At 41.7% G+C, this 25809-nt stretch overlaps 1 protein-coding gene across 1 annotated transcript; it reads left to right on the plus strand.

Moving 5' to 3' along the window:
- The first annotated feature begins 1653 nt into the window (after positions 1-1653).
- EZHIP (EZH inhibitory protein) lies at positions 1654-3537 on the plus strand. The gene has a single exon (XM_058291087.1). The coding sequence runs from the start codon at positions 1654-1656 to the stop codon at positions 3535-3537; it is 1884 nt and encodes a 627-aa protein (XP_058147070.1).
- The last annotated feature ends 22272 nt before the right edge of the window (positions 3538-25809 follow it).

Raw genomic sequence — 25809 nt, forward strand, 5'->3', positions numbered from 1 at the left:
ATGCTCCATTCCATTTCAAATCAATTTTCTATTGTATATTATTTAACATTCCAAATACCATACCATTCTCACTTGCATTGCATTTTATTCCAAGTGGCTCATCCATTTCACTAAACATCCAATTCCATTCTGGAAAAACTGTTTTATCAGTGACTTTCAGGAGAAAGAATTACAAATGTACATGGTCTTATACCAAAAATTTCCACTTCCAGTACTTTATCCCAATTACATAATTTGGGATATGAACAAATTTTAGCAAAGTAGATGTTTCTCACAGTGATAGGTTAGAAAGTGAAAAGCCAGAGATAATGTAAATTGTTGGCCAATACAGGAATTCTTGAAAACATAAGCTTCCTCCATAAACGGAGTATTTTGTAGTTATAAAGTGGCCTTATGGAAATTTATTTATTGACATGGAAAGCATGCTTTTGAGACCCAAAAAAGAAGGTTACAAAACAGTATGTGTCAATAATAATTTCCAAAACAAAACAAAAACTGTGAAATATGGATGAATGGCCATTCTACCAACATATAATTAAACATTTTCAGTAGTTGGAGTAGTGGACTATGGTTGTGTGGGAATTTAGGGCTAGAAATGTAGTTTCCTATATTTGTTTTTTTTTTTTTAAGGAGGTACTGGGCATTGAACCCCAGGACCTCATACACGTGAAGCATGAGCTACACCCCACCCCCTCCACTTATATTTGCTTTTGTTTTGGGTACTAAACATGCAACCTTTTAAAAATAATGACTAAATACGAGTGTTCGAATATTAAATTTCAAGTCTGTGCACCACTGCATATTTGTATTAACAAAAACTAGACAACTGTGGCCAAGAATGAAGCCTAAATCAAATAAACGAACATATATTCATCAGTGGATTATTATGCAGCCCATACAAATGTATATATATATTTAAGGACAATACCATCCTTATTCTGGGCAAACCTGGCCTATGCCTCAGCGGGCCACGCAGAGGAAAGCATGTTCCTAGAAAATTTCTAATTTCTTGTCTAGTGCCCAGAACCTGCAGGAGGCAATAGTGCTAAACACCCTGAGCCCAGACAGTGTAAGCTTCTTCACTTTTCTCCCCTTCAAGCTTCTCTCCAACCCTACCATCTACCCTACCCTTGTGAGAGCATCCATATGCCTGGAAGAGTAAAGAGACTGCCCCTATGGGTCCACTGTCCTGACTAGATTCTAGGGGAGAAGTCCGGGTAGGGAATATTTCCTAGTGGCCAGCGTGATTTTTCTTTCAAGGAGCTTCTTGAGATTGGGCCACCAGAATGATACTGACAAGGTGATTTGGGGTTACGTAATTATTTTCCAGAGACAGCCACTTGTTCCCCACCCCCTTCCGCCCCAGTTTCCACACACGCATACCCTTAGGGTTCCTCATTAAGGATGGGGGAATTTTCATTATTTAAGTAGCCACACAAGAGTCCAGAGCGGTGCAGCACACCCTCTAGTTTGCCGTGAGATAGATCTGGATTGGACTGCTCTGGGAAATAGGCAAGTCTCGTGATATCCAGCTCACCAGTCAGAAGCGAATATTGGACTAGGGTCCGCCCCCTCTTTCTAATCTAGCGCTAGCCCTACTGAGGCGGTGTTTGCCGTGGTGCTCCTCCATCTCGACTCTGTGAGCCTGGCATTATGGCCACCCAGTCATACTGGGAGAAGCAGCAGAAGCAGGAGCAACCTGAATCCACCCGGGATGAAATGCCCATCGGGCACAAGAACAAGGTCGTCCCTGCCTGCTTCGGAACCAGCAGCTCAGATCTTGTTGCCTGGGTTCCTCCAGAATCAAGCGACCAGTCTCCATCTGGCTCTGTGTACAGCATCTCGGAAGGTTCCTCCACCACTGCTGCAGTTTCGATCATTGTTGAGACCCCCGGGATGCCTTCCACAGGCTGCGGGCAGGTGAAAAGGAGTTCCAAGCACCGAAGAAGCCAGAGTTCTCACGCAGACCATAAATGTGCGGTGGCCGAGACCGGTCAGGATATCCAGACCATGCACGCGGGCAGCAAAGTCACCATGGGGAAACCCACAAGGGGCACTGGCCAGATCAGGGGACACGTGACCCAGACCAAGAGCACAGGGAACAACAGAGGCAATAAGTACCCCTACAGCAAGGAGCCTGCCCAGCCTCAGAATGCTGTGAGTCTTTTGACTAGGGATTCCAGGCCTCAGTTTTCTGAACCTTTGCCGCCATCTTCTCCAAGGTCTCAGCCCAGCCGCAGCCTTCGTTCTCAGGCTTCTACAAGTAGTCATGTATCCCGCCCAGGCCCTGCACTTCGAAGCCACGCCACACCACCAGGCCCTGCTCTCCGAAGCCGCACCACTCCGACGGCCCCTGGTCTTCACCACCGCGCATCACAGCCAGGCCCGGCTCTCCGCAGCCGCGCATCCGGGCCCGGCCCAGCTCTCCGCAGCCGTACCACACCGCCAGGCCCAGCTCTCTGCAGGCGCACAACCCGGTCAGGCCCTGCTCGCCGTAGCCGCGCATCCGGGCCGAGCCCAGCCTTCCGCAGCCGTATCACCCCGCCAGGCCCTGCTCTCGGCAGCCTTGCTACGCCCCCGAGCCTCGCTCTCCGCAGCCGCGCATCCAGGTCAGGCCCTGCTCTGCGCAGCCGAGCAACCCGGTCAGGCCCTGCTCGCCGTAGCCGCGCATCCGGGCCGAGCCCAGCCTTCCGCAGCCGTATCACCCCGCCAGGCCCTGCTCTCCGCAGCCTTGCTACACCGCCGAGCCTCGCTCTCCGCAGCCGCGCATCCAGGTCAGACCCTGCTCCCCGCAGCCGCGCCACCCCGCGGGGCCCTGCTCCTCGCAGCCGCGCCACCCCGCGGGGCCCTGCTCTTCGCAGCCGCTCCAACCCGCGGGGCCCAGCTCTTCGCAGCCGCGCCGTCCCGCCGGGCCCTGCAGTTCGTAGCCGCGCCACCCCACCGGGCCCTGCTCTTCGCAGCCGCGCCACCGCGCCCGGCCCTGCTCCCCGCAGCTGCGCATCCAGGCTGGTTCCTGATCGCCACAGCCGCGCCACCTCGCCGGGCCCTGCTCTCCGCAGCCGCGTATCCAGGTCAGGCCCTGTCCTCCGTAGCTGCGCCACCCAGCGAAGATCAGCCCTCCGCAGGCAACCCTCTCCACCTGGGCCAACTGGCCAGGGTCCCTCGTCCCCGCCTGCTTTCGCCTTAAGAAGGCTTGTCTTCCAGGGCCGTTCAAACTCCCCTGATCCGGAAGTCCCAAGCCTTGCCTCCCAGCCCGCTCGTGCGCTCCGCATGCGTGCCTCCTCACCCTCACCTCCAGGCAGATATTTTCCTTTCTTGGCGCTGCTAGATGGTGAGAGTAGCACCACCTCCTCTCCCCCTGGGTCTCCTAGCCTGGGCCCCTCCTCCTCTCCCTCTGGGTTGTCTGACTGGAGCGCCTCTTCCTCTCTTCCTGGGTGTTTTGGCCTGAGTTCCATCTCCACTCCTAGCCCTGCTAGCCTTAGGCGTGCCTTGCTGCCTGAGCTAGATGCCCTGAGCCCTGCATCTCCTAGAGAGTAGGCCAAAGTAGGGAGCACGTCAGCTGCTACACTTCCTTTTCTGTGACCCGAGATAAGCACCATCCAGGACCCAAAGAAGTAACTGACACCCATTCACTATGCTGAATTGGCCACCTGCTCCTTGGTTACCTGTGTAGTTTAAGAGTTTTGCTAGCCAGCAACAAATAAGAGCACTTTTGAAGCCTCCTTCCCCATGACTCCACCACTCAGCACTTACCTGATGTTAACCTTTGATTCCAGGCCCCCTTCTCCTTCAAAAGGGCCTGCCTATGCCCCCGAGATTTCCTTTTTTCAAGTTGCCTTTTATAGAATGAATTTTGTAATGAATAAAATAAAAATGTTGGTTTCATTTTCAAAAATACAGAATTTTTTTATTGTCAAAAAATTGTTAATTCTACATCATATTTCGAGGATGAAAGAAAGTCAGCCTACTAACTGACTCTTTGGAAGAGAGAGGAAGTAAAATACTGACAGCAGTCTTTACTCCCTATGTCTGAAGTGGGTTTCTGTCTAGTAAGCTCCCACTTAGAAACTTCATACCGTCTTTGCATTAGGTGATTTACAACTTGGACCAGAAAGGAGGTCAGTGTTTAACCCTAGGTGGCTGGATAAATGGAGGGTTAGTGGAGATATCCAGGGTTGGGAAGAGGCAGGGCATGATGCAGTGTGAGGGTGAAAATAACTGATGGAAGTAGGAAGGTCTGGGAGAGGAGAGTCAGGGTCAGGGAGGGGGCAGAGGGGGTCATTAGGGGTTAATAGCCTGACAGGGGAAGGTCACAGTTTCTGGAGGAGGAAAAGTTTATGAGGTGGAAGAAGGGAAACTTGTCAGATATTTAGTGAAACATGTGTTAATGGATAATACAATTAAAAAAAATAATACTGTGTTTAGAGCAGGTATGAGGGTATGAGTTGTGTGTGTGTGTGTAGACATATATGTAGAGAACCGGATGGGCACATATCATGCTGTGAACAAGGAAATGTAAGACTGTTGGAGTAACTGGTGATATGTTCTTCTACATTCTACATTTTCCACTTTAACCATAGGGCTATCTCTGTGAGGAGACAACTTTTTTTTTTTTACAAAGGTAAGTTGGACAAACGTGGTAGAGTACATTAAAGTGAATAGAGTGAAAAAAATATTTAAAAGAAAAGGAAGGTACTCCCTTCCTGTCTTTTCACATATTCCTCCTCTCAATTCCATTGCTTTTCTGGTGTGTAGCCAGAAAAGTGTACAAAATTACACCTGATCAAGATCAGCCTTGTCCTGGGTACAACATTTTAGAGGGCACTGCTTAGGCGTTCCTCATACTGAATTTAACACCACAAAGCTAGGCGTCCACAGAGACTAGGGGATGTGTCCACCAGGTCCCAACATCTGCCACTTTTGTAGATAATGATTCTGATATCCAAGTTCCCCAAACTTGCTTCTGAGGCCTCCAAGGCCCCATTTTCGGGGTCTTTCCAGAGAAAGAAAGGAAGGTCTGAGACTTCCTAAGAGTGGTATGGACACTCTTAGGCCCAAAGGGTGACCAAATGGCTGCTATTTTTGGGAGCAAGGGGGAGACAAAGTATAGAGATGCAGACTGAGGGGTTCTCAATGTTAGGTTTGAGGTGCCTTGTGGTGTAGGACAGCTGGCCATGGGATGAGGATATGCAAGACATGGGCCAAAGGAGTCCATCTGTACTTTTACCTCAGGCACTGAAAGGTTAGTGGCTGGTTTGTATGTGTCATTAGCTCTGTAGCTTAGCCCCAGAGAGTTAGAGATGCCACAGATGTTTATCTTGTCTGGGGGGGGGGGGTGGTCCTGACCCTACAATGCCACTTCATATCCCAGATTTTGAGGGAAGCGTTACTTCAGGGCCTAGGTAAGGTTCCTTGCTGTAGTAAGTGAGTATTGCGGGCTGAATCAGATATCCCGCCACCTTACTCCATGCTATTATTTTAATGCTTCTCCTGGAAATTTGATCTGCCTTGGAGTAGATCCTAATTCAGTATCCTTAACTCGGGCCCATCACACCAAAATTTAAAAAATCCCTGCTGACTACAACCCTTCTTCCTTCCCATGACCTTGGGTCATTCCCACAATCTACCCTTTAGTACCATCCTACGGCAAGAACCCAGACTGCAGAATTCTGCGGGAACTTCTTAGGATTAATCTTTGGCAGCATTTGACACAGCTATCTCTCCATCCTCCTATGTACTTATTCTTTCTTGGTCTCTAGAGGAATTTTCTTTGAGGTTGCCTAGCATTCTTCTGGACGTCCCTCAACTTCCACATGTCTAAGTATTGGAGTTTCCAAGTTCTCAGTGTTTTGTCAGACTTTTTTGTTATTGTTTTGTTTTTCTACACACCTTAGCTTCATAGGGAAGGAATTCGTAGACTAGGAATTTACTTCCTAGTCTAGTGTCTTCAAATATCGTTTTAAGCTGATGAATCCCAAATTTATATATCCACTCCCACCCATTCCCTTGCACTTCTGTCATGTATATACAACTGCCTAATCTATTTCTGCACTTGTGTTGTCTAATAGACATTTTAAACTTCAGTAATACAGAGTGCTGTCCATAGAACTATAATGGTAGCCACACATGTAATTAGCAATTTTCTGGTATCCAAATTTAAAAAAGTAAAAAGAAACACATGAAATTAATAATATATCTTAACTCCATCTATTCTAAATACTATCATTTCAACATGTAAACACTATAAAAATCATTATATGAGATATTTTTTATTTTTCCTATGGAGTTTTTGAGATCTGGTGTATATTTTACTCTCATGACAAGCCATATTTAAAATTTTTCAAGAGCCACATGTGTGTACATGTGTGTACATGTTTGGACAGCACAGTTTTGAACCTTGTCCTTTCTTTCCTCTTTCTTGTCTTTTTCCTATTGAATTGTGATTACATCCCCAGGAGTTTCCCCTAACATAGGATCCTGTCCCAGAAAGTAGCCCTGGATTGTCAGTTTTGAGAGTTCACAAGGGCTATGTTGTTTCAGCACCTTCAGAGTTCCTTTAAGTGTGCCTCTTGCCCTTGTATTGGAAAGGCTAACACCCTCCAGTTTCAGCTGCTCTTTATACTGAGTAACTGTAGGCTAGGTTGTAGTTCTCCTATTATCAAATTAGTCAGACACTATGCCATTGGTTTTGTACTTCCCGCACAGGCACAGATACCATGCAGTGATGTAGCTGTTGGTGAGTGTGTCCTCATCCACTTGAATTTTGGGATTTGGGGGAATATATTATAACCTATTTTAGTTTAAATATTGCCAATGCGTTTTTTAAAAAATTATTTAATTGTCTTTTCTTAAAAGATACATAGATAAAATAATATTACATTAAAAAATATGAGGTTCCTACACACCCTTACACCTCTTTTCTTAAAAGATACGTAGGTAAAATAATATTACATTAAAAAATATGAGGTTCCTATACACCCTTACACCCCATCCCCCCACTCCTCCCACATCAACAACCTCTTCCATCATCGTGGCACATTCATTGCATTTATTTTGGTATAAGTGTCCCTCTGGAGACAACCTTCCCAGCTCTGTTTTCCCAGTCCAAACAGACTCAGGGTATCTATGAATGCAGTGTAGATTGATTCCAATATGCTCTGGAGAAGAGACCCTAAGTTCTCCAATCTTCTCTTTGATGTCTCCCCCAATCTAGACTTTCCTCGAGAACTCAGCAGGTAGTATAATTTATTGAACTATTTTGTACTGCCCTAAGTTTATTATGTGCCTTTAATTCTCAGCTGACTTAGCTCCTGGTGGAGGCATGTTTGAGGCTGAGCTTGCCAGCCTACCCCAGATGAAATTGTTGCACAACTCCCAGAGATCTGAGTCTATAGATGAACTGCCACCCTCTGTGCTGCCCCACCCAGGTGGGCAGGGTTATTCTGCTTGCACTATCTTGAGAAAGAGTGATCAGACTGCTCTAGACTCCCCTCCTTCCTGGGGTACCTTAGGGATGAGAGGGCAGCAACTCTTAAAGGTGGGAGGTATGAATCTGCCTGCACTACCCACAGAGAGAGTGGTGCTTTTTGTCCTTCCAGGAGTAGTTGTTGGGTCCCAGAGTGCAGGGGCCCTTTTAAGGTGGACAGGGTGGATCTCCTTGCACTGCCTGTGATACAGTGTACGCTTCCTGTCTTTCTAGGGGCTCCAACTGCGCAGCATCCCTTCAAGGTGGTCAGGGTGAATCTGACTGCTAAAAAGTGTGAGCTTCCTCTCCATCCAGGGACATATTGGAGCCCAGTGTGCAGCAGCTCTTCAAGGTGGGCTGGGTGAATCTGCCCACACTTCCCGCTAGAGAGTGCTTGCTTCCCATCCTTACAGTGGCATTGGGACCCAGTGTGAATCTGCCCCATTTGCCCAGAGAACGTGTTAAAATTGCACCCAGTTTCCACTCCTGCTTGGTGTAGGGGCCTAAGCAGTGGCTTTCCAACCTGGGCATTCTGGATTAGATGCCAACATCCCTTTTCCACTCCTGCCAGGGGCGGAAACAGCACAGATTCTGCTGGCTTCTTTGTGGCTTGGGCAGGTAAACCTCAGTTATGCTCAGGATTGGATTCCAGCTAGCTGAATTAGCCAGTCAACCGCTGTAGTTGGTGTTAGGCCCCTCCCTCTCCCCTGATTTTGGGAATGAGAGCTTCTGCTTCCAGCTACGGAGTGGGTCCTAAGGAAGCCACCTTGCAAGTGGTGAATGGTCCACTGCCTCTGGAATGTTGAGGAATCTAGTCAGGATTCTTCACTGCAAATTGTTAGTATCGTCTGTCTGTTATTCCCTGGTTGGTGCACTGTGTTCTGGTCTCCAGACTTCCCCCAAACAGTGAGTATGGACAGATCCTGGCTGATTATTAATTTGCCTGTGGGAACAGCTGATTGTTAGAGCTTCCTACTCTGTGGCCAACTTGGGTTTCTTCTTCTTCTCCACACATATTTTTTAATACATCTGCAAGAGTTCCTGCTTTTTTTCCTATGATTATTGATACCAATTATGTAATTCCAGAAAATATTAAAAGGTATTTTAAAGATGCAGCATTTTAAAGCAGAGTCTATTTACTATCTCTGTATATAGCCAGAATAGCCTTGCAGGATTTTAATGATGCTTCTTAATGTGTTATTCTTGCTATGTATCTTTAAAAAAAGACAATTAAAAAAAACTGCATGTAAGGTCTTGAAAATAAAAACTGAAAGGCTAATGATTTCCTTATTGTAATTATACTTATTTCTTGAACTCTTCAAATAAAAAATTCCCATGTAGCCTCACAGGGAACCAATATTGTTTACTTTTCATGTGTGCATAAATGGCAAAACTAGCTCAAGGGTAGTCATCAAGTCTTTAAATTCGACATGCTACTATGCAAGTTTCCCTAGGTAGTATATTTTCTTTTTTCTTTTCCTTTATTAGGAAGGTTGTGCGTCTGCAGACTAATCATGCATAAAATGTAGGATTCCCATATACCACCCTATAATAGCTTGCAATGGTGTGGAACACCTGGCACAATTGATGTTGGAACATTTTTATTTTGTACTATCATAACAATTTATAATTGCCCATGGTTTAACTTAGGGTTCACTTTTTTGTTTTTGTTATTCATTTTTAATTTTTTAAATTGCATTTGGTGATCTTGGTTTGAAAATCAATGTGAGAAGTGCACCCAAAATCTCACCTAGTTATTATTTCATTCTTGCACTCTAGCTCCTGCCACTCTCTCTAAATTTTTTGTAAGATTTATTTATGTGTTTTATTTATTTATTCCCTCCCCCTTGTGGCTTGCTTGCCGTCTGCTCTCTGTGTCCATTCGCCGTGCGTTCTTCTGTGTCTGCTTGTCTCCCTTTGTTGTGTCATCTTGCTGCGCCAGCTGTCCGTGGGCACGGCCAACAGCTCTCCGCAGGCACAGGTCAGCAGCTCTCCCTGGGTGTGGGCCGTCAGCTCTCTCCGGGCACCGGCCAGCTTGCCTTCACGAGGAGGCCCTGGGACGCTAACCCAGGGCCTCCCATATGGTAGACTGAAGCCCAATCAATTGAGCCACAGCCGCTTCCCTCTCTTGAGGGTTTTTTCTTTTTTAAAAATTTAATTTAATTTTTTAATTATCTCTTTAAAAAAGTTAATAGATTACACAAAACGTTACATTAAAAAACATAAGAGGGGAAGCAGATTTGGCTCAACTGATAGAGCATCCGCCTACCATATGAGAGGTCCAGGGTTCAAACCCAGGGCCTCCTGACACATATGGTGAGCTGGCCCATGTGCAGTGCTGATGTGTGCAAAGAGTGCACTGCCACGCAAGGGTGTCTCCCGCATAAGGGAGCCCCATGCGCAGGGAGTGCACCCCACAAGGAGAGCCGCCCCACGCGAAAAAAGCGCAACCTGCCCAGGAGTGGAGCCACACACACGGAGAGCTGATGCAGCAAGATGATGCAACGAAAAGAGACACAGATTCCTGGTGCCACTGACAAGAATGCAAGTAGACACAGAAGAACACACAGCGAATGGACACAGAGAGCAGACAATGGGTGGGGGGGAGGGTGGAGAGAAATAAAATAAAATAAATCTAAAAAAAAAATAAGAGGTTCCCATATCCTCTACTCCCCACCCCTACCCTTATCATTTTCAATTGTATTTTTCTGAAGATACATAGATCACAAAAAAAGTGACATTAAAAAACATTAGAGGTTCCCATACACCCCACAACACCCCCACCCCACTCCTCCCATATCAACAACCTCTTTCATTATCATGGCACATTCGTTGCATTTGGTGAATACATATTGGAGCACTGCTACCCCACATGGATTATAGTTCACATTGTAGTTTACACTATACCCCAGTCCATTCAGTGGGTTATGGCAGGACATATAATGCCCTGCATCTGTCCCTGCAATATCATTCAGGACAACTCCAAGTCCCGAAAATGCCCCCATGTCACATCTCTTCTTCCCTCTCCCTGCCCTCAGCAACTACCGTGACCACTTTCTCCACATCAGTGCTACGATTTCTTCCATTGCTAGTCACAATAGTTCAAATTCATATTATTTTCCTCCATCCTGTGGACCCTGGGATGGTGATGTCCACTCCACCTCTATATCGAGAGGCAGCTTAGGTCCCACATGGATGATGGGTGCAATTCTCCTGTTTGCAGTTGTAGGCACTCTCGGTTCCCTGGTGTGGTGCTTGACTATCTTCACCTCCCTGTTAGCTGACCTGTGTAAGTCCAACGAACCAGAGGGTAGGTTTGGCAACTCTGCCGAGGCTCAGGGCTGAGCTAGCACATGGCCGGTCCAGAGATTCAAGTCTCCTGAGTATACACCAACCCTAGCATCAACCACAGGTTCAGTAAAAGTGGCAGAAGAGGCATGTGGAAAGGTCACATCTGAGTCCAACTCCATCATGCTCAGGAACACAAATTCCAAAGTAGGGCCCACTGACAAGGCACTGAACTCCAGAGCCATCTGCTATGACCATAGAGCCTGTGGGCCTCTGTAGCCCTCAGGAGAACCAGTACCGGGGGTTGTAACTACTTTGGCTCTCTCTGGGGTCCTGCTGAGGCATGCGTAAGTGCAACCGCTCTGATGACCTCCTGAGTCTGTTTTGAAGACTATTAGTCATATAAACTCACTTGTCTTTGCCATTTTCCCCTTTTATGCAAGATCAAACAGCAGTTTTTAACACATGATACTACATGCAGACTGAGATATTCTGCTGGTATAAACTGACCCTTTTATTCAAAGTCTCTTTCTAGTGGCATCACCAGTTAGTAGTGATTGGTAGTAAGCCTTTGGCACCAGGGAAGTCGATCCCTGGTTTTTGGTTTTGTTTTTTTTTTAAGCTTTATTTTATTTATTTCTCTCCCCTTCCCCCCCCCCCCCCCAGTTGTGTGTTCTCTGTGTCCATTTGCTGCGTGTTCTTCTTTGTCTGCTAATGTTGTTGTCAGCGGCATGGGAATCTGGTCATTTTTCTGTTGCGTCATCTTGCTGCGTCAGTTCTCCGTGTTTGCGGCACCATTCTTGGGAAGGCTGCACTTTTTTTAATGCTGTGCGGCTCTCCTTATGGGGTGCACTCCTTGCGCATGTGGCTCCCCTACGCATGGGGCACCCCTGAGTGGCACGACATTCCTTGTGTGCATGAGCACTGCGCGTGGGCCCACTCCACATGGGTCAAGGAGGCCCGGAGTTTGAACCGCGGACCTCCCATATGGTAGACGGTCCCCCTGTGCATTGGGCCAAGTCCGCTTCCTTCATCCCTGGTTTTTAACACACCTTGCCCTTCCTGCAGTGTCTCTTTCTATGGGCCTCTGTCCCCTCCATACAGGCCAGACACCACTCTCTGCCACTTAAAATCTCTCAGAGAATTAAGGGGACAAGATGAAGGATTCATTTTTGGGTAGTATAGTTCCGTGGATTATTTTAAAATGTTTACTTTTACCATGAATATGATCTAATAGTTCCCCTTTTATACACAGGCAGATATATAGTACAATGCTGTTAATTACTTTCACAATCTTGTGTTACCATCACGACCATCCATTAAGTAAACATTACCATCATTCCAAATAGGAACCCTGTGCATTTTAATCCTTAACTTCCCATTCCCTATCCCCACCACATTCCCTGGAACCTGTATTCTAGATTCTTACTTTACGAGTTTGCCTATTCTAATTGTTTCAAATGATTGGGGTCTTACAGTATTTGTCCTTTTGAGTCAGCTTTATTTCACTCAACTTGGTGTCTTTGAGGTTCATCCAGTTTCTTGCATGCATCAGAACTTAATTCCTTTTTTAAAATGTATTTTTATTACTAAAGCAAACTTACAAAACAATCATGCACATGTATGGAATTCCCATACAACAGTCCTCCACCAACACACTACTCTGTTTTGGAACATTTGTTACAGATTATGAGATGATATCATCAGACTATTACCACTAAATATGGTCCACAGTGTACAATTTCTCCGACCACCCCATTCTTAACACAGTACATAAATGGCATTGATGCAAGAATATTACAGTATTTCTGTTAACTATAGTCTAGAGGCCACATTAATTATATTTTCCCCGTGCTTCACGTTGCCACCACCCTGCGATAGTGGCGTACATCTGCTCTAGCTCACAGAAGGACACTTTGGCATCTGTACCATCAACCACAATTCTCATCCACCTCTGGGTTCACTGTGTTATTCAGTCCCTAGATTATTCTCTAGCTCTCTTTCAATTGAAATTTACACCCTTAGCGTACCCTTTTCAAGCATTATCCCCTATTTAGACCAGCTACATTAGTTCTACTGACTGTAATGTGTTACCATGAACTCTATCCATTTCCAAGTCTCTACAGCCAAGTTAATTAAAACATCTACATACATTAAGCATCAATATTCCTCAGCCAACCTCTTATCTCCTGCTAATCTATACTCTAGGTTTTAACTCCATTTGTTTGTTCTTCATATTTAGTTCATATTAATGAGACCGTGCAATATTTGTCCTTTTGTGTCTGGCTTATTTCATTTATCATGATGTCTTCAAGATTCATCCACATTGTCGTATTTGTCCCAACTTCATTTCTTCTTACTGCGGCATAGTGTTCCGTTGTATGTATATACCACAGTTTGTTTATCCATTCTTTGATTGATGGACACTAGGATTGTTTCCATCTTTGGAAAATTGTGAATAACACCGCTATGAACATCAATATGCAGTTTCTGTTCAGATCACAATTTTCAGTTCATCTGGATATATTCCTAGTAGAGGAATTGCTGGACCATATGGTGGTTCTATATTTAGCCTCCTGAGGAACTTATGAAACTGCCTTCCACAGAGTTTGCACCATTTTACATTTCCACCAAGAGTAAAGGTGTGTTCCTATTTCTCCACATCTTCTCCAGGACTTATTGTTGTCCATTTTTTTTTAATAGACAAGATCACCCCATTCTATGGGGTGGAGATGATATCTAACTGTCATTTATATTTGCATTTCCACATTTTTTTCATGTGCTTTTTGGCCTTTTGTATTTCCTCTTTGGAAAAATGCCTATTTAAGTCTTTTGCCCATTTTCAAATGGGATTTCTTGCTCTTTTATTTTTGAGTTGTATAATCTCTTTTTATAGGATGGAAATCAAACACTTATCAGATATGTAGTTTCCAAATATTTTCTCCCAATGAGTGGACTACCTTTTCATAATTCTTTATGAAGTCCTTTGGATCACAAAAGTGTTTAAATTTGAGGATGTCCCATTTATCCATAGTTTTTCTTCCACGTTCATGCTTTCAGCATAAGTTTAAGAATCCACCACCTGCCACCAGATTGTGAAGATGTTTTCCTACATTTTCTTTTAGGAGCTTTATGGTCCTAATTTTTATATTTAGATCTTTGATCTGCTTTGAGTTCATTTGGTGTATAAGGTGTGAGACAGGGTTCCTCTTTCTTTCTTTTGGTTATGGATATCCAGTTCTCCCAGTGCCATTTGTTGAATACATTTTTCTGTCCCAGCTGGGTGGGTTTGATAGCCTTGTCAAAAGTCACTTGCCCGATAACAGATGTGGCTAAAGTGATTGTGCTCCCATCTACCACATGGAGGATCCTGGGTTAGGTTCCCACAGCTTCCTTGAGAAGATGAGCAAGACAGTGAGCTGGCATGATAGCCTGGAATGGTGAGCTGATGCAACAGGATGATACAACAAAGAGACACAATGAGGAAATACAATGAGAAACACAGCAAAGCAGGGAGCAGAGGTGGTTCAAGCATTTGAGTGCCCCTCTCCCACATGGGATTTCCCAGTTTCTGCTCCCAGTGCCTCCTAAAGAGAAGACGAGAAGACTCAGACAGCACACAGTGAATGGACGCAGAGAGCAGACAGTGAGTGCAAACAATAATGGGCGCAATAAACAAATATAAAATAAATCTTTAAAAAATCATTGGCCAAGACATTTTTGGCTATTCAGGGTACCTTAATCTTAAAAATAAATTTGATTATTGGCTTTTCCATTTCTGAAAAAAAAAAACTGTTGGGATTTTTATTGGAATTGTGTTGAATCTGTTAATCGTTTGTGTAGAAGTGACATTGTAATGATATATTTAGCCTTCCAACTCATGAACACAGAATATCCTTCCCTTTACTTAAGCCTTTGGGTTTTTTTAGCAATGTTTTTAATTTTCTGAATACAAGTCCTTTATTTCCTTTGTTAAATTTTTTTCCTAAGTATTTCACTTTTTTAGTTGCTATTATCAATCGAATTTCTTTCTGATTTCCTCCTCCGATTGCACATCAGTATTGTATAGAAATTCTATTGATATTTGTATAATAATCTTGTATCCCGCCACCTTGCTGATCTTGTCTATTAATTCTAGGAGCTTTGTTATGGACTTTTCAGCATTTTCTAGACATAGGATCATATTAATAAATAGTGAAAGTTTTATTTCTTTCTTTCCTATTTGGGTGCCTTTTATTTCTTTATCTAGCCTAATTGCTCTAGCTAGAACTTCTAGCCCAATATTGAAAAGCAACGGTGACAGTGGGCATCCTTGTCTTGTTCTTGATTTGAGTGGGGAAGTTTTCACTGTCTTTCACCATTGAGTAAAATGATAGGTGTAGGTTTTTCATGTATGCACTTCACCATTTTGAGAAAACTTCCTTCTATTCTTATCTTTTAGAGTGTTTTATCAAGAAAGGTTGCTGTGTTTTGTCAAATGCCTTTACTGCATCAGTCAAGAGGATCAGGTGGTTTTTCTTCTTCAATTTATCAACGTGGTTTATTGCATTAATGGATTTTCTTGTGTTGAACCACTATTGCACACTTAGGATAAAAGTCACTTGATTGTGTTGTATAATTTTTTTATATATGTCTTTGGATTAAATTTGCAAGTATTTTGTTGAGGATTTTGCATCGATATTCTTTGGAGATATTGGTCTGTAATTTTCTCTTTTGTAGTATCTTTATCTGAGTTCAGTATTAAGGTGAAGGCTACGTAGAATGAGATTGGTAGCAGTCCTTCTCCTTCAATTTTCTGGGAGAGCTTGAGTAAGATTGGTAGTAAATCTTATTTCAGTGCTTCATTGAACTCACCTGTTAAACCATCTGATCCTGGACTTTTCATTTTGGGGAGTTTTTTGATGACTGTCTCAACCTCTTTACTTTTGATTGTTTTGTTGGGATCTTCTATTTTTTCTAGGGTCAATGTAGGTTGTTCCTATGTTCCTCGCAATTCTTCCATTTCATCTACATTTTCTTTTGGTCTTGTTAATTCTGCCTATTGTTTTCTTTTTTTGGGGGGTTCTCAATTCCATTTATTTTTGCTCTGACCTTTGTTATTTCATTCCTTCTACTCACCTTGAGATTAGTTTGCAGTTATTGTAGTTCCTCCAGCTGTGTAGTTAGATCATTGATTTTAGCTCTTTTCTTCTTGTTTTAAGGTAAGCATTGCGAGCTATAAATTTCCCTCTCAGCACTGCCTTCGCAGCCATGCTGAGGTTCTGATATATTGTCTTCTCATTTACATTTATCTTGAGATATTTATTGATTTCTCTTGTAATTTCTTCTTTGACCCACTGATTATTTGACAGTGTTTTGTTTAATCTCCATAAATATGTGAATTTTTCCTTTTTATGCCTCTTGTTTTCCAGTTTTATTCATTATAATCAAAGAAAGTGCTTTGTATAATTTCAGTCTTGTTGAATTCATTGAGATCTCTCTTTTGACTCAACAAACGGTCTATCCTGGAGAAAGATACATAAGCACTTGAGAAGAATGTACATTCTGCTGGTTTGGGGTACAATGTTCTGTATAAATCTATTAGGTTTAGTCTTTTTATTATATTATTCCAGCTCTCTGTTTCTTTATATAGTGATCCTCTGCCCAGATGTTCTATTCAATGCTAAGAATGATGTATTGAAGTCTCCAACTACTATTGTACAGACATCTATTTCTTCCTTCAGTTTTGTCATCGTTTGCCTCATGTAATTTGTGGCATCCTGTTTAGGTGCATATAGATTTATGATTGTTATTTCTTCCAGGTGAATTGCCCCTTTTAGTAATATACAATGTCCTTCCTTGTCTCTCATAACAGTTTTACTTTTAACGTCTACTAATCCAGTATAAGTATAGCTACTCCAGCTTTTTTTGGTCAGTGCATGTGTGGACTGTCTTTTTTCACCATTTCACTTTCAACCCTTTGGTACACTTGAGCCTAATGTGAGTCTTTTGTAGACAGCATATACATGACTCATATTTTCTTATCCATTGTGCCAGTCTTTTGATCGGGGAGTTTAATCTATTAATATTGAATGTTACTACTGTGAATGCAGTTCTTTCTTCACCCGTTTTAATCTTTGAGTTTTATCTGTCCTATTTATCTTCACACTTTTTATTCCTCTAGGTAATTTAACTGATATAATCTTCATTTCTAGACTCTCTTCAAAGCCTCACTCTCCTGTCTTTTCTTTTGAGGCTGTATCACTCCCTTTATTATTTCCTGCAAAGCCCGTCTCTTGGTTACACACTCTCTCAGTTTCTGTTTATCTGTGAGTATTCTAAATTTGCCCTCACTTCTGAAAAACAGTTGTGTCAGAAATAAGATTCTTGGCTGCCAGTTTTTCTCTTGCAGTTTCTTAAATATATCATACTACTACCTTCTTGCCTCCATGGTTTCTGATGAAAAATAAGCACTGAATCTTATTGGGTATCCCTTGTGTGTTATGCATTGCTTTTCTCTTGCTGCTCTCAGAATTCTCTCTTTGTCTTTAGCATTTCACATTATGATGGGTAAGTGTCTTGTAGTTGGTCTGTTCATAAAACTTATGAAGTTTTATGCCCTTTCTATAGCTGCCTGGTGGAGCTGCAGGTGCAGGCAGCAATCTATGCCATGTGGGTCCAAAATGACCAAAGTAGCCCAGGTACAGTAATGTAGCACCAGGCCCCTCCTTCTCAGCCAGTGATAGGGATGGACTCAGGGGACTGCTCAGCAATCTAATCCATGTGGGGTAAATGTGCTTGCATTTGCCCTGAGGGGTTCACGGACTACTGTCCTTTCTGGCCTTTGGGGGTACAAGTGGAGCCACATACAGCCAACATTTCAATCAGTGTAGGCATAAAGTGCCTGCTGTTGCCCTGAAGCACTGAGGAAACACCAGCGCCCTCCTTTCCTATTGGGGATTAGGGTGGTTCCACAGGTATCCAACAGTTCAGTCCCTGTAAGCTGAAAGTGCCTGCTGTTGCCCAGAGTGGCTGAGGGAACACCAGTCCCCTCCTATCCTTTTGGGTAGGGCAAGGATGGTGCTACAGGTGGCCAAATATCCAGTATGTTTGTGTTGAAAGCACCTTCAGTTGCCCAGAGAGGCTGAAGAAACACCAGCCTCTTCTTATCCTATGGGTATGGGGGCATGGAGATGGAATCGAAGGTGCTCAACAAACTAGTTTGTGCAGTCCGAGAGCACCTGAAGTTGCCCAGAGAGACTGAAGAAACGTAGCTCCCCTCCTCTCCTATTGGTGGGTGGGGATGGAGCTACTGGTGTCTGAGTATCCAGTCTGTGCCAAAAAAAAGCATCTGCAGTTCCCCAGAGAGGCTCGTGCAAGTCCCCTAAGCTTCTTCCCTATCAGAGGTGGGGCTGGAGCCTAGGCTAGGGTTGCAATTTGATCTGGGTGGATAGAAGCCAGGCCCTGCCATCACTGTGATTTTCAGTCAGCCCTGCTTCCCCTCATGGCCGGGACATAGTTAAAATGGCAGCTACTGGCCTCTTTCTGACTTGGACAGGTTCAAACTTCAGCTGTTCTTAGGATTGTACTTTAGCCAGCCAAACGTACTGATCAGTAGTTGAAGTCTGTAACCAACCATCTCTTCCTCCCCCATTTTTGGGAAATGGAGCTTCCAACTCCAGCTACAGAATTGCTCCCAAGGCAGCTTGTGCTGCCAGTGGAGGATGGGCACTGGCCTCCGCAGTGTGGAGTGTTCTACACACAAATCTTAACTACAGATGAGTAGTCTCCTCCTTCCATTCTCCTAAGGATGTTGCCATATGCTCTTGTCATATCCCGGCCCCTGCAACAGGAGTTTTAGATAGCTCTGTTTAGATTGTTAACTGATGTGTAGGATGACCTGACTCTTGGAATGGCTTACTCAGCCATCATCTTGCTCCCTCCCCCACTCCATTCATTTTTATGGCCGACTAATATTCTATTGCAGGTATATACCACATTTTATTTATTGATTTATCAGTTGGTGGATACTTGGTTTGTTTCCATCTTTTGAAAAATTGTGAATAGTGTCACCATGAACATCAGTGTGTAAATACATGTTCAAATCCCTGCTTTTAATTATTTTTGGATCTATTTCAAGTAATGGGATTGCCAGGTCATATGGTAGCTCTAATCTTAGCTTTCTGAGGCACTGCCAAACTGTCTTCCACAGTGGCTGCACCATTTTACATCCCCACCAGCAAGGGATAAGTGTCCCTAGTTCTTCACATCCTCTCCACCACTTGTTATTTTAAACTTTTAAATAGCAGCCATTCTAATTGGTGTGAAATAATATCTCATTGTGGTTTTGATTTGCCTTTTCCTGATCGCTAGCGATGTTGAGCATAGTTTCATGTGTATTTTTGGCCAATTGTATATGTTCTTTGAAGGGATGTTTTTTAAAATCCTTTGCCTGTTTTTAATTGGGCTATTTGTCTTTTTGTAGTTAAGTGGAATCACTTATTATTATATTCTGGATATTAATTCCTTATCAGATATGCAGTTTCCTAATATTTTCCCCCATTGTGTAGGTTGACTTTTTCTTTCATGGTAAAGTCTTTGGAACCACAAAAATTTGAATTTTGATGAGGACTCATTTATCTATTTTTTTTTCTTTTGTTGCTTGTGCTTTAGATACAGTATAAGAAACCATTGCCTAACACGAGGTCCTGAAGATGGTTCTACACGTTCTCTTCTATGAGTTTTATAGCTCTGGCTCTTATATTTAGATCTTTCATCCACTTTGAGTTGATTTTTCTATAAGGTGTAAGGTAGAGGTCCTCTTCCTTTTTTTGCAAATGGACATCCAATTTCCCAGCACCACACTAACAACTGGACTCTTAACATTTTGTTCATCTTCACAGAGCAGCAATTCTTTAAAAATCAAATGGGTCATTCCAAAAATGGAAAGGAAATTTCTTTGCAATACTTGCTTTAATAATATTAACATATTTTCACAATTTGTTGAGCAATATTTTTGCCAACTCTAGTAGCCAGTGTGCAAAAAATTGTAAAAAAAAAAAAAAAGGATTAAGCCTCCAAGGTACAAAGTGTAACAATTTAACAAATTTATAATTAAAGTAATTATGTGAATGTTCGTGATAAATGCAGTTATGTCCCAGGTGTTACTTACATCTTAATTCACTTAAAATATTCATTTAGAAATATATGAGTGGAATATACCTGAGATTAATATTATTAACTGCAAGTTGCATTTTTTATTGCGTGGCATGTAGATATGGTAACAGGTAAAACTCATGGTGACTGCTTATATGTGTTTAGTATAGTTTAAGGTTTAGACAAACAGTCATTTAATCTGCAAAACAAACTTAGGAAGTACATGTTCATATTGTGCCCATTTTACAGATGAGGAAATCGAGGAACAGAGATTATATGATATAATATGAAGGAAAAACTGAGTTTTGGGCACTGTTGCAGTCCTTTGTAAAGTTATGGACTACTTTTTAAAGTAAAACTGCTTGAAAAACCCTGCAGAGAGTACTACTCTTCTGCCAAGTGTAAAGGAGATGGCTTGGACACATTGATCCCATTCTGTTTTTTATGGGGAAGGGTATTATTTTTTTATTGTGTAAAATAACTCTATTGATGTAAACTTATAGAAGACAGAAAATTCCAGCCTAGTCACATGAATTCAAGGGCACAAATAAAAATAATCACAACAAGTGGTCACAAGTAATTGTGCAAGGAAGATTCATCTATCTACAATTGGGAGGAGGGACTTTAGAAAGTGACAGCAACATTGAAGACCTCTTCTTGAAAATATGTATGTTCTGTCTAGTTTGAGGTGCTGATGAGTTAGAGCCTCTTTTTCTGACCCTACCCTCTAAGTGAGTTTCAATCTCCAGATACAGCTGAGAACTAAGAAAGGGAAGGTGAAAGGCCTATCTCGGAGTCCAGCACTCAGAGCTGGACTTTCACTCCAGGGTTCCTCTGTGATGAGGAATTAGGAAATACCAGAAATTTTGATGAATAAGACTTCATCAAAATTTCTCTTCATGGACATTCCCAGTTCATGGATTGAAAGACTAAGTATAGTTAAGATGTCAGTTTTACCCAAACAGATTTATAGATTCAACGCAATCCCTTTAAAAATCCCAACAGCCTTTTTTTGCAGTAATAGAAAATACAATTATCAAACTTATTTGGAAGGTTAAGGGACCCTGAATAGCCAAAAATATCTTTTAAAAAAAGAACAAATTTGTAGGATTCTCACGTCCTGACTTTAAAGCATATTACTTAGCTACAATGGTAAAAAGAGCATGGTACTGTCATACAAATAGAAATATTGACCAAGAGAACTGAATCAAGAATTCAGAAATAGACCCTCAACATCTATGGTCAAGTGATTTTTGAGAAGGCTGTCAAGCCCATCCAGGCAGGCCAGAACAGGCTGTTCAATAAATGGTGCTGGGAGAACTGTATATCCATAACCAAAACAAATTAAATTGACCCCTATCTCACACCTTATAAAAAAGTTAACTCAATATGGATCAAGGATCTAAATATAAAAGCTACAACCATAAAACTTCTAGAAGAAAATTTAGGGAAACATTTTCAAGATCTTGTTGTAGGTGGTAGTCTCTTAAACCCTACACCCAAAGCACAATCAATGAAATAAAAATCGATAAATGGGACCGCCTCAAAATTAAACACTTTTGTTCTTCAAAAAACTTTGTCAAGAAAGCAAAAAGGCAGCCTACTCAATGTGAGAAAATATTTAGAAACCACATATCCAACAATGGCTTGATAACCATGTTATATATATGATAAAATGACAAGCAACCCAACTAAAACATGGGCCAAAGTCTTGAGTAGACAGTTTTTCAAAGATGAAATACAAATGGCCAATTAGCTTATGAAAAAATGTTCAATATCACATGCTATTAGGGAAATTCTGATCAAAACTACAATGAGATACAATTTCACAACTTATAAAACGGCCATAATAAATAAAATTAGAAAAGTGCAATTACTGGAGAGGATGTGGAGAAATAGGCAAACTCTTTCCCTGTTGGTGAGAATGTAGAATGGTACAGCTTCTGTGGATGATGGTTTGGTGGTACCTCAGGAAGCTGAATGTAGAACTGCCATGTGGTCCAGCAATCCTATGAATATATTCAGAAGAACTGAAAGCAAGGATACAAGCTGACTTTTGCATACCAATGTTCATAGAAGTTTTATTCACAATTTCTACAATATTGAACAAGCCCAAGTGTCCAAGTGATAAATGCCTGAGCAAAATGTGGTATATACGTACAGTGGAATACTATTTAGCTGTAAGAAGAAATGAAATTGGGATACATATGACAACATGGATGAACTTTCAGGACATTATGTTGAGAGAAATAAGCCAGACACAAAAAGACACATAGTGCATGGTCTTAATAATATGAACTAAACAATATGAGTAAACTCCCAGAGGCAAACTATAGAGTTTGGGTTACTAGGAAATAGAATGTGGGTTGAGAATGGGGGCTGATGCTCAGTATATGTAGAATTTGTAATAAGGTTAATTGTAAAAGTGTAGAAATGAATAGAATTGATAGTAGCACACTATAGTGAGTATAACTTACACTGCCTAATGATAAATGAAATTGTGACTGGAAGGGTACTCTGTGGATGTGAATGTCATTTGAAAGAAATCTAAAGATAATATAGGGTATGTGTAACATTTATTTCAGTGGTGTATGTAGATTGGGATTAATAGTATACATAAAAGCATGTTCTTTTATAAAATGTTGAGATTATTGTGATACATGAGGAAATTATAATTAATGTAACTATGTATGACAGTTAACAGTACTATTTCTTTCTTCTGCCATTTCAAATCTGCTGTTATTTACTGAGAGTGTATTTTTGATTTCTTGGATTGTGCCATTCATCACTATAATATCTGTTATCATTTTATGTATGTTTATAATTTCTTCTTTATGCTCTCCCAGTGTTTTCTTAATATCCTTAATCTCTTCCTTCACTTCACTAAGTTGATCCATGATATTTATTTGGACAGCTTTGATTAGTTGTTCGATATTCTGCTTTTCTTCCTGGTTTTTAGTTTGTTCATTGGATTGGACCATGTTTTCCTATTTCTTGGTATGGTTTGTAATTTTTTGTTGCTATCTGGTCACCTTTTTATCTTGAAGGGTTTATTCAGTTGATCAGCTTCTCCCTTGAGTCTAGGGTTTTATTTAGTTGTTGTTTTTGTGTGTGTGTGTTTTCTCTTTGACACTTTGTACTTCTTATTCTATTTCCTTGTTGTTGTCTAAGTTCCCTTGAAGGAAAAAGATTAGGGCCAGAGAAAGCAAAAGAGATAAGAAAAAAAAGATAATAGAAATAATGATAGTAAAAGTTAGCAGAAGAACCTTTTAAGACCTAGAAAACGATGAATATTTAACTCACGTTAGCAGTGTAGAGTTATAAGAATAAAAAAGTGGAGTACTTATAATGAAATGGGAAACCAAATATGAAGTATATAGAATGAATTAGAAGGCCAGAGCAATGAAGAGAGAGAGAAAGAGCAAAAAGACAAAAAGAAAAAGAGCTTAAAAAGATAGAAAACAGAGTAGAAGAATTAGAAATAAAAACAACAGAAAATTGTGGACTAAACAAAGAAAGGTGGCATGAAAGAGCAAAAAGAGAAAGTGGAAGATAGATGTAGGAAGGAAAAGAGGTAACTTTGGTAGCCAAAATTGGTATATATACAAAAGAGGAAATTGAGGGAGAGGAAACACAGCAAACAAGAAACAAGCCAGCAGCACCTATTTTTTAAAAAGGGGAGGAGGCGGGTAAAGAGGAAAGAAAGACAACAACAAAACAAAACAAAACAAAACACAGACAAACCACAAGCCAGCAGTCAGCCAAACACTGAGGAAAAACACCCTTCCCTCTTAAGCTCCTGTGGAGATTCTCAAGCTGCCAGTGTTTATCAATCAATTACCCTGCAGTCTTCCTGCTGCAGATTCTTGAGTGGGTTTTAGTGAGTAAACTAAGGTGAATTATAAAGCAAAAGTAACTTTTTTTTTTTTTAGGAAAAATAAGAGACCCAAGGCAAGACTCAAGAATAATGTTTACGCTCTCCTTGTCCTAAAGTGTCACCTAGCTGTATAATATCCCAGTGGGTCATTACTCTAAGAGGAGTTGGAATCAAAATAGGGACCTTGTATATTCAAGGCAGAAACTCCTCCACTGAGCTAAACTTTCTTGTTGGGTCAATTAGCTCTTCAGAAAGCTAACATTCCTTTCCCTTGGGCAAGTTTGACTCTGCAATTGGATAAATACCTGCTGATTAGGAATTTGTCCTTCCCTCTTTCTATTCTTTTTTTTTTTTTTTTTTTTTTAATTTTTTTATTTTTTATTGACTTTGTAATAATATTACATTAAAAATATATATGTGAGGTCCCATTCAACCCCACCCCCCCACCCCCCCTCTCCCCCCCCCCCCAACAACACTCGTTCCCATCATCATGACACATCCATTGGTTTTGGTCCTCTTTCTATTCTTATTGCATTCTCTCCCACAGCAGTAGGGCAGCAATATCCTCTGTGGGAGTTCCCTTTTTTAAAAAAAATATTTGTTTTTAAATTGTATTTTGTTGAAGATACATAGATCACAAAAAATGTTACATTAAAAAAAAATAAGAGGTTCCCATATATCCCACACCCGACCCCACCTCACTCCACTCCTCCAACATCAGCAACCTCTTTCCTCATTGTGGCACATTTCTTTGCATTTGGTGAATACATTTTGCAGCATTGCATAGTTCCCTTTTGAAATTCAAATGGGACCTTGGTGACTTAACTCACCGCAGAAAAAAATGACTCAAACCTCTTGGAGAGCATCCACTCCTCACAGGGAACCCTAAATAGGCTCTTGGAAGTTTATTAAGTGCTTCCTACTGTACCCTTCCCTTAAGGGAGTTCAAATTTTGATATTATTCACCACCAGACTAGTTAATTGCCTGACCCCGCCTTCTCCCAGGTCACTTTTCCCTCCTCTTCTAGAGCATCCACTCCTCGCAGGGACCTTAAATAGGCTCTTGGAAGCTTAATAAGTGCTTCCTACTGTACCCCTCCCTTAAGGGAGTTCAAATTTTTATATTATCCACCATCAGACCAGTAAATTGCCTGTATCCACCTTCTCACATGCGAATTTTCCCTATCCCAGGGCAGTTAGGTAAAATCAGCCTGCCTCAATATTTTGCCTTTCCTCTCTTCCTGGTGTCACCTCAAGCCAGCTGGTACGCTCCTCAAAGCTCATAAAAGCTGATCCAGGCTATCCAACCAGCACAGGGGAAACCCCTCTCCACCCTTCACCAGAACCCTTCCACTCTCAGAGAATGCCTCCTCCATCTGGGTGACTGGTGAGAGCTGGGTCTCACTGCAGGTTTCTGCCCTGAGGATGGGGTTTAGCCATCCAGCAGCTCCAGCGTCAACCAACAGAAACTCATGAACTTACCTTGAACAATCAATTGTTTTGTCACACTCTCTCCAGATCGAGGACATGAAGCCTCCTGCTCTGTGGGCTCCCAAAACAGCTCACTCGGGCAGGATTTTGCCACCACTCAGCTGCTTTTTGTGAGAGATGATGAATGTGTACTTAATCTGATGCCATGCTCCCTTCAGATCAACAGCATTTCTGTACACCAATAATGAGCAATCTGAGGAGAAAACCAAGAAAAAATACCTTTTACAATAGTAACTAAAAAAATCAAATACCTAAGAATAATTTTAACTAAAGACATAAATGACTTTTACACAGAAAATTACACAACACTGTTAAAGGAAATCAAATAAGACAAATAAATGGAAGAATACTCCCTGTTCATGGATGGGAAGACTAAATATCATTAAGATGTCTATCCTACCCAAACTAATCAAAAGATTTAATGCAATCCCAATGAAAACCAACACTTTTTTCACTGAACTAGAAAAAATAACTATGAAATTAACTTGGAAGGGAAAGAGACCCCGAATAGACAAAGACATATCGAAAAACAAAAATGAAATTGGAGGAATCA

The sequence above is a fragment of the Dasypus novemcinctus genome, chromosome X (genome assembly GCF_030445035.2).
Source record: "Dasypus novemcinctus isolate mDasNov1 chromosome X, mDasNov1.1.hap2, whole genome shotgun sequence".
In the NCBI taxonomy this organism is placed as follows: Eukaryota; Metazoa; Chordata; class Mammalia; order Cingulata; family Dasypodidae; genus Dasypus; species Dasypus novemcinctus.

Coding starts and splice junctions, on each gene's coding strand:
- EZHIP (XM_058291087.1), top strand. CDS start 1,654: ATGGCCACCCAGTCATACTGGGAGAAGCAGCAGAAGCAGGAGCAACCT.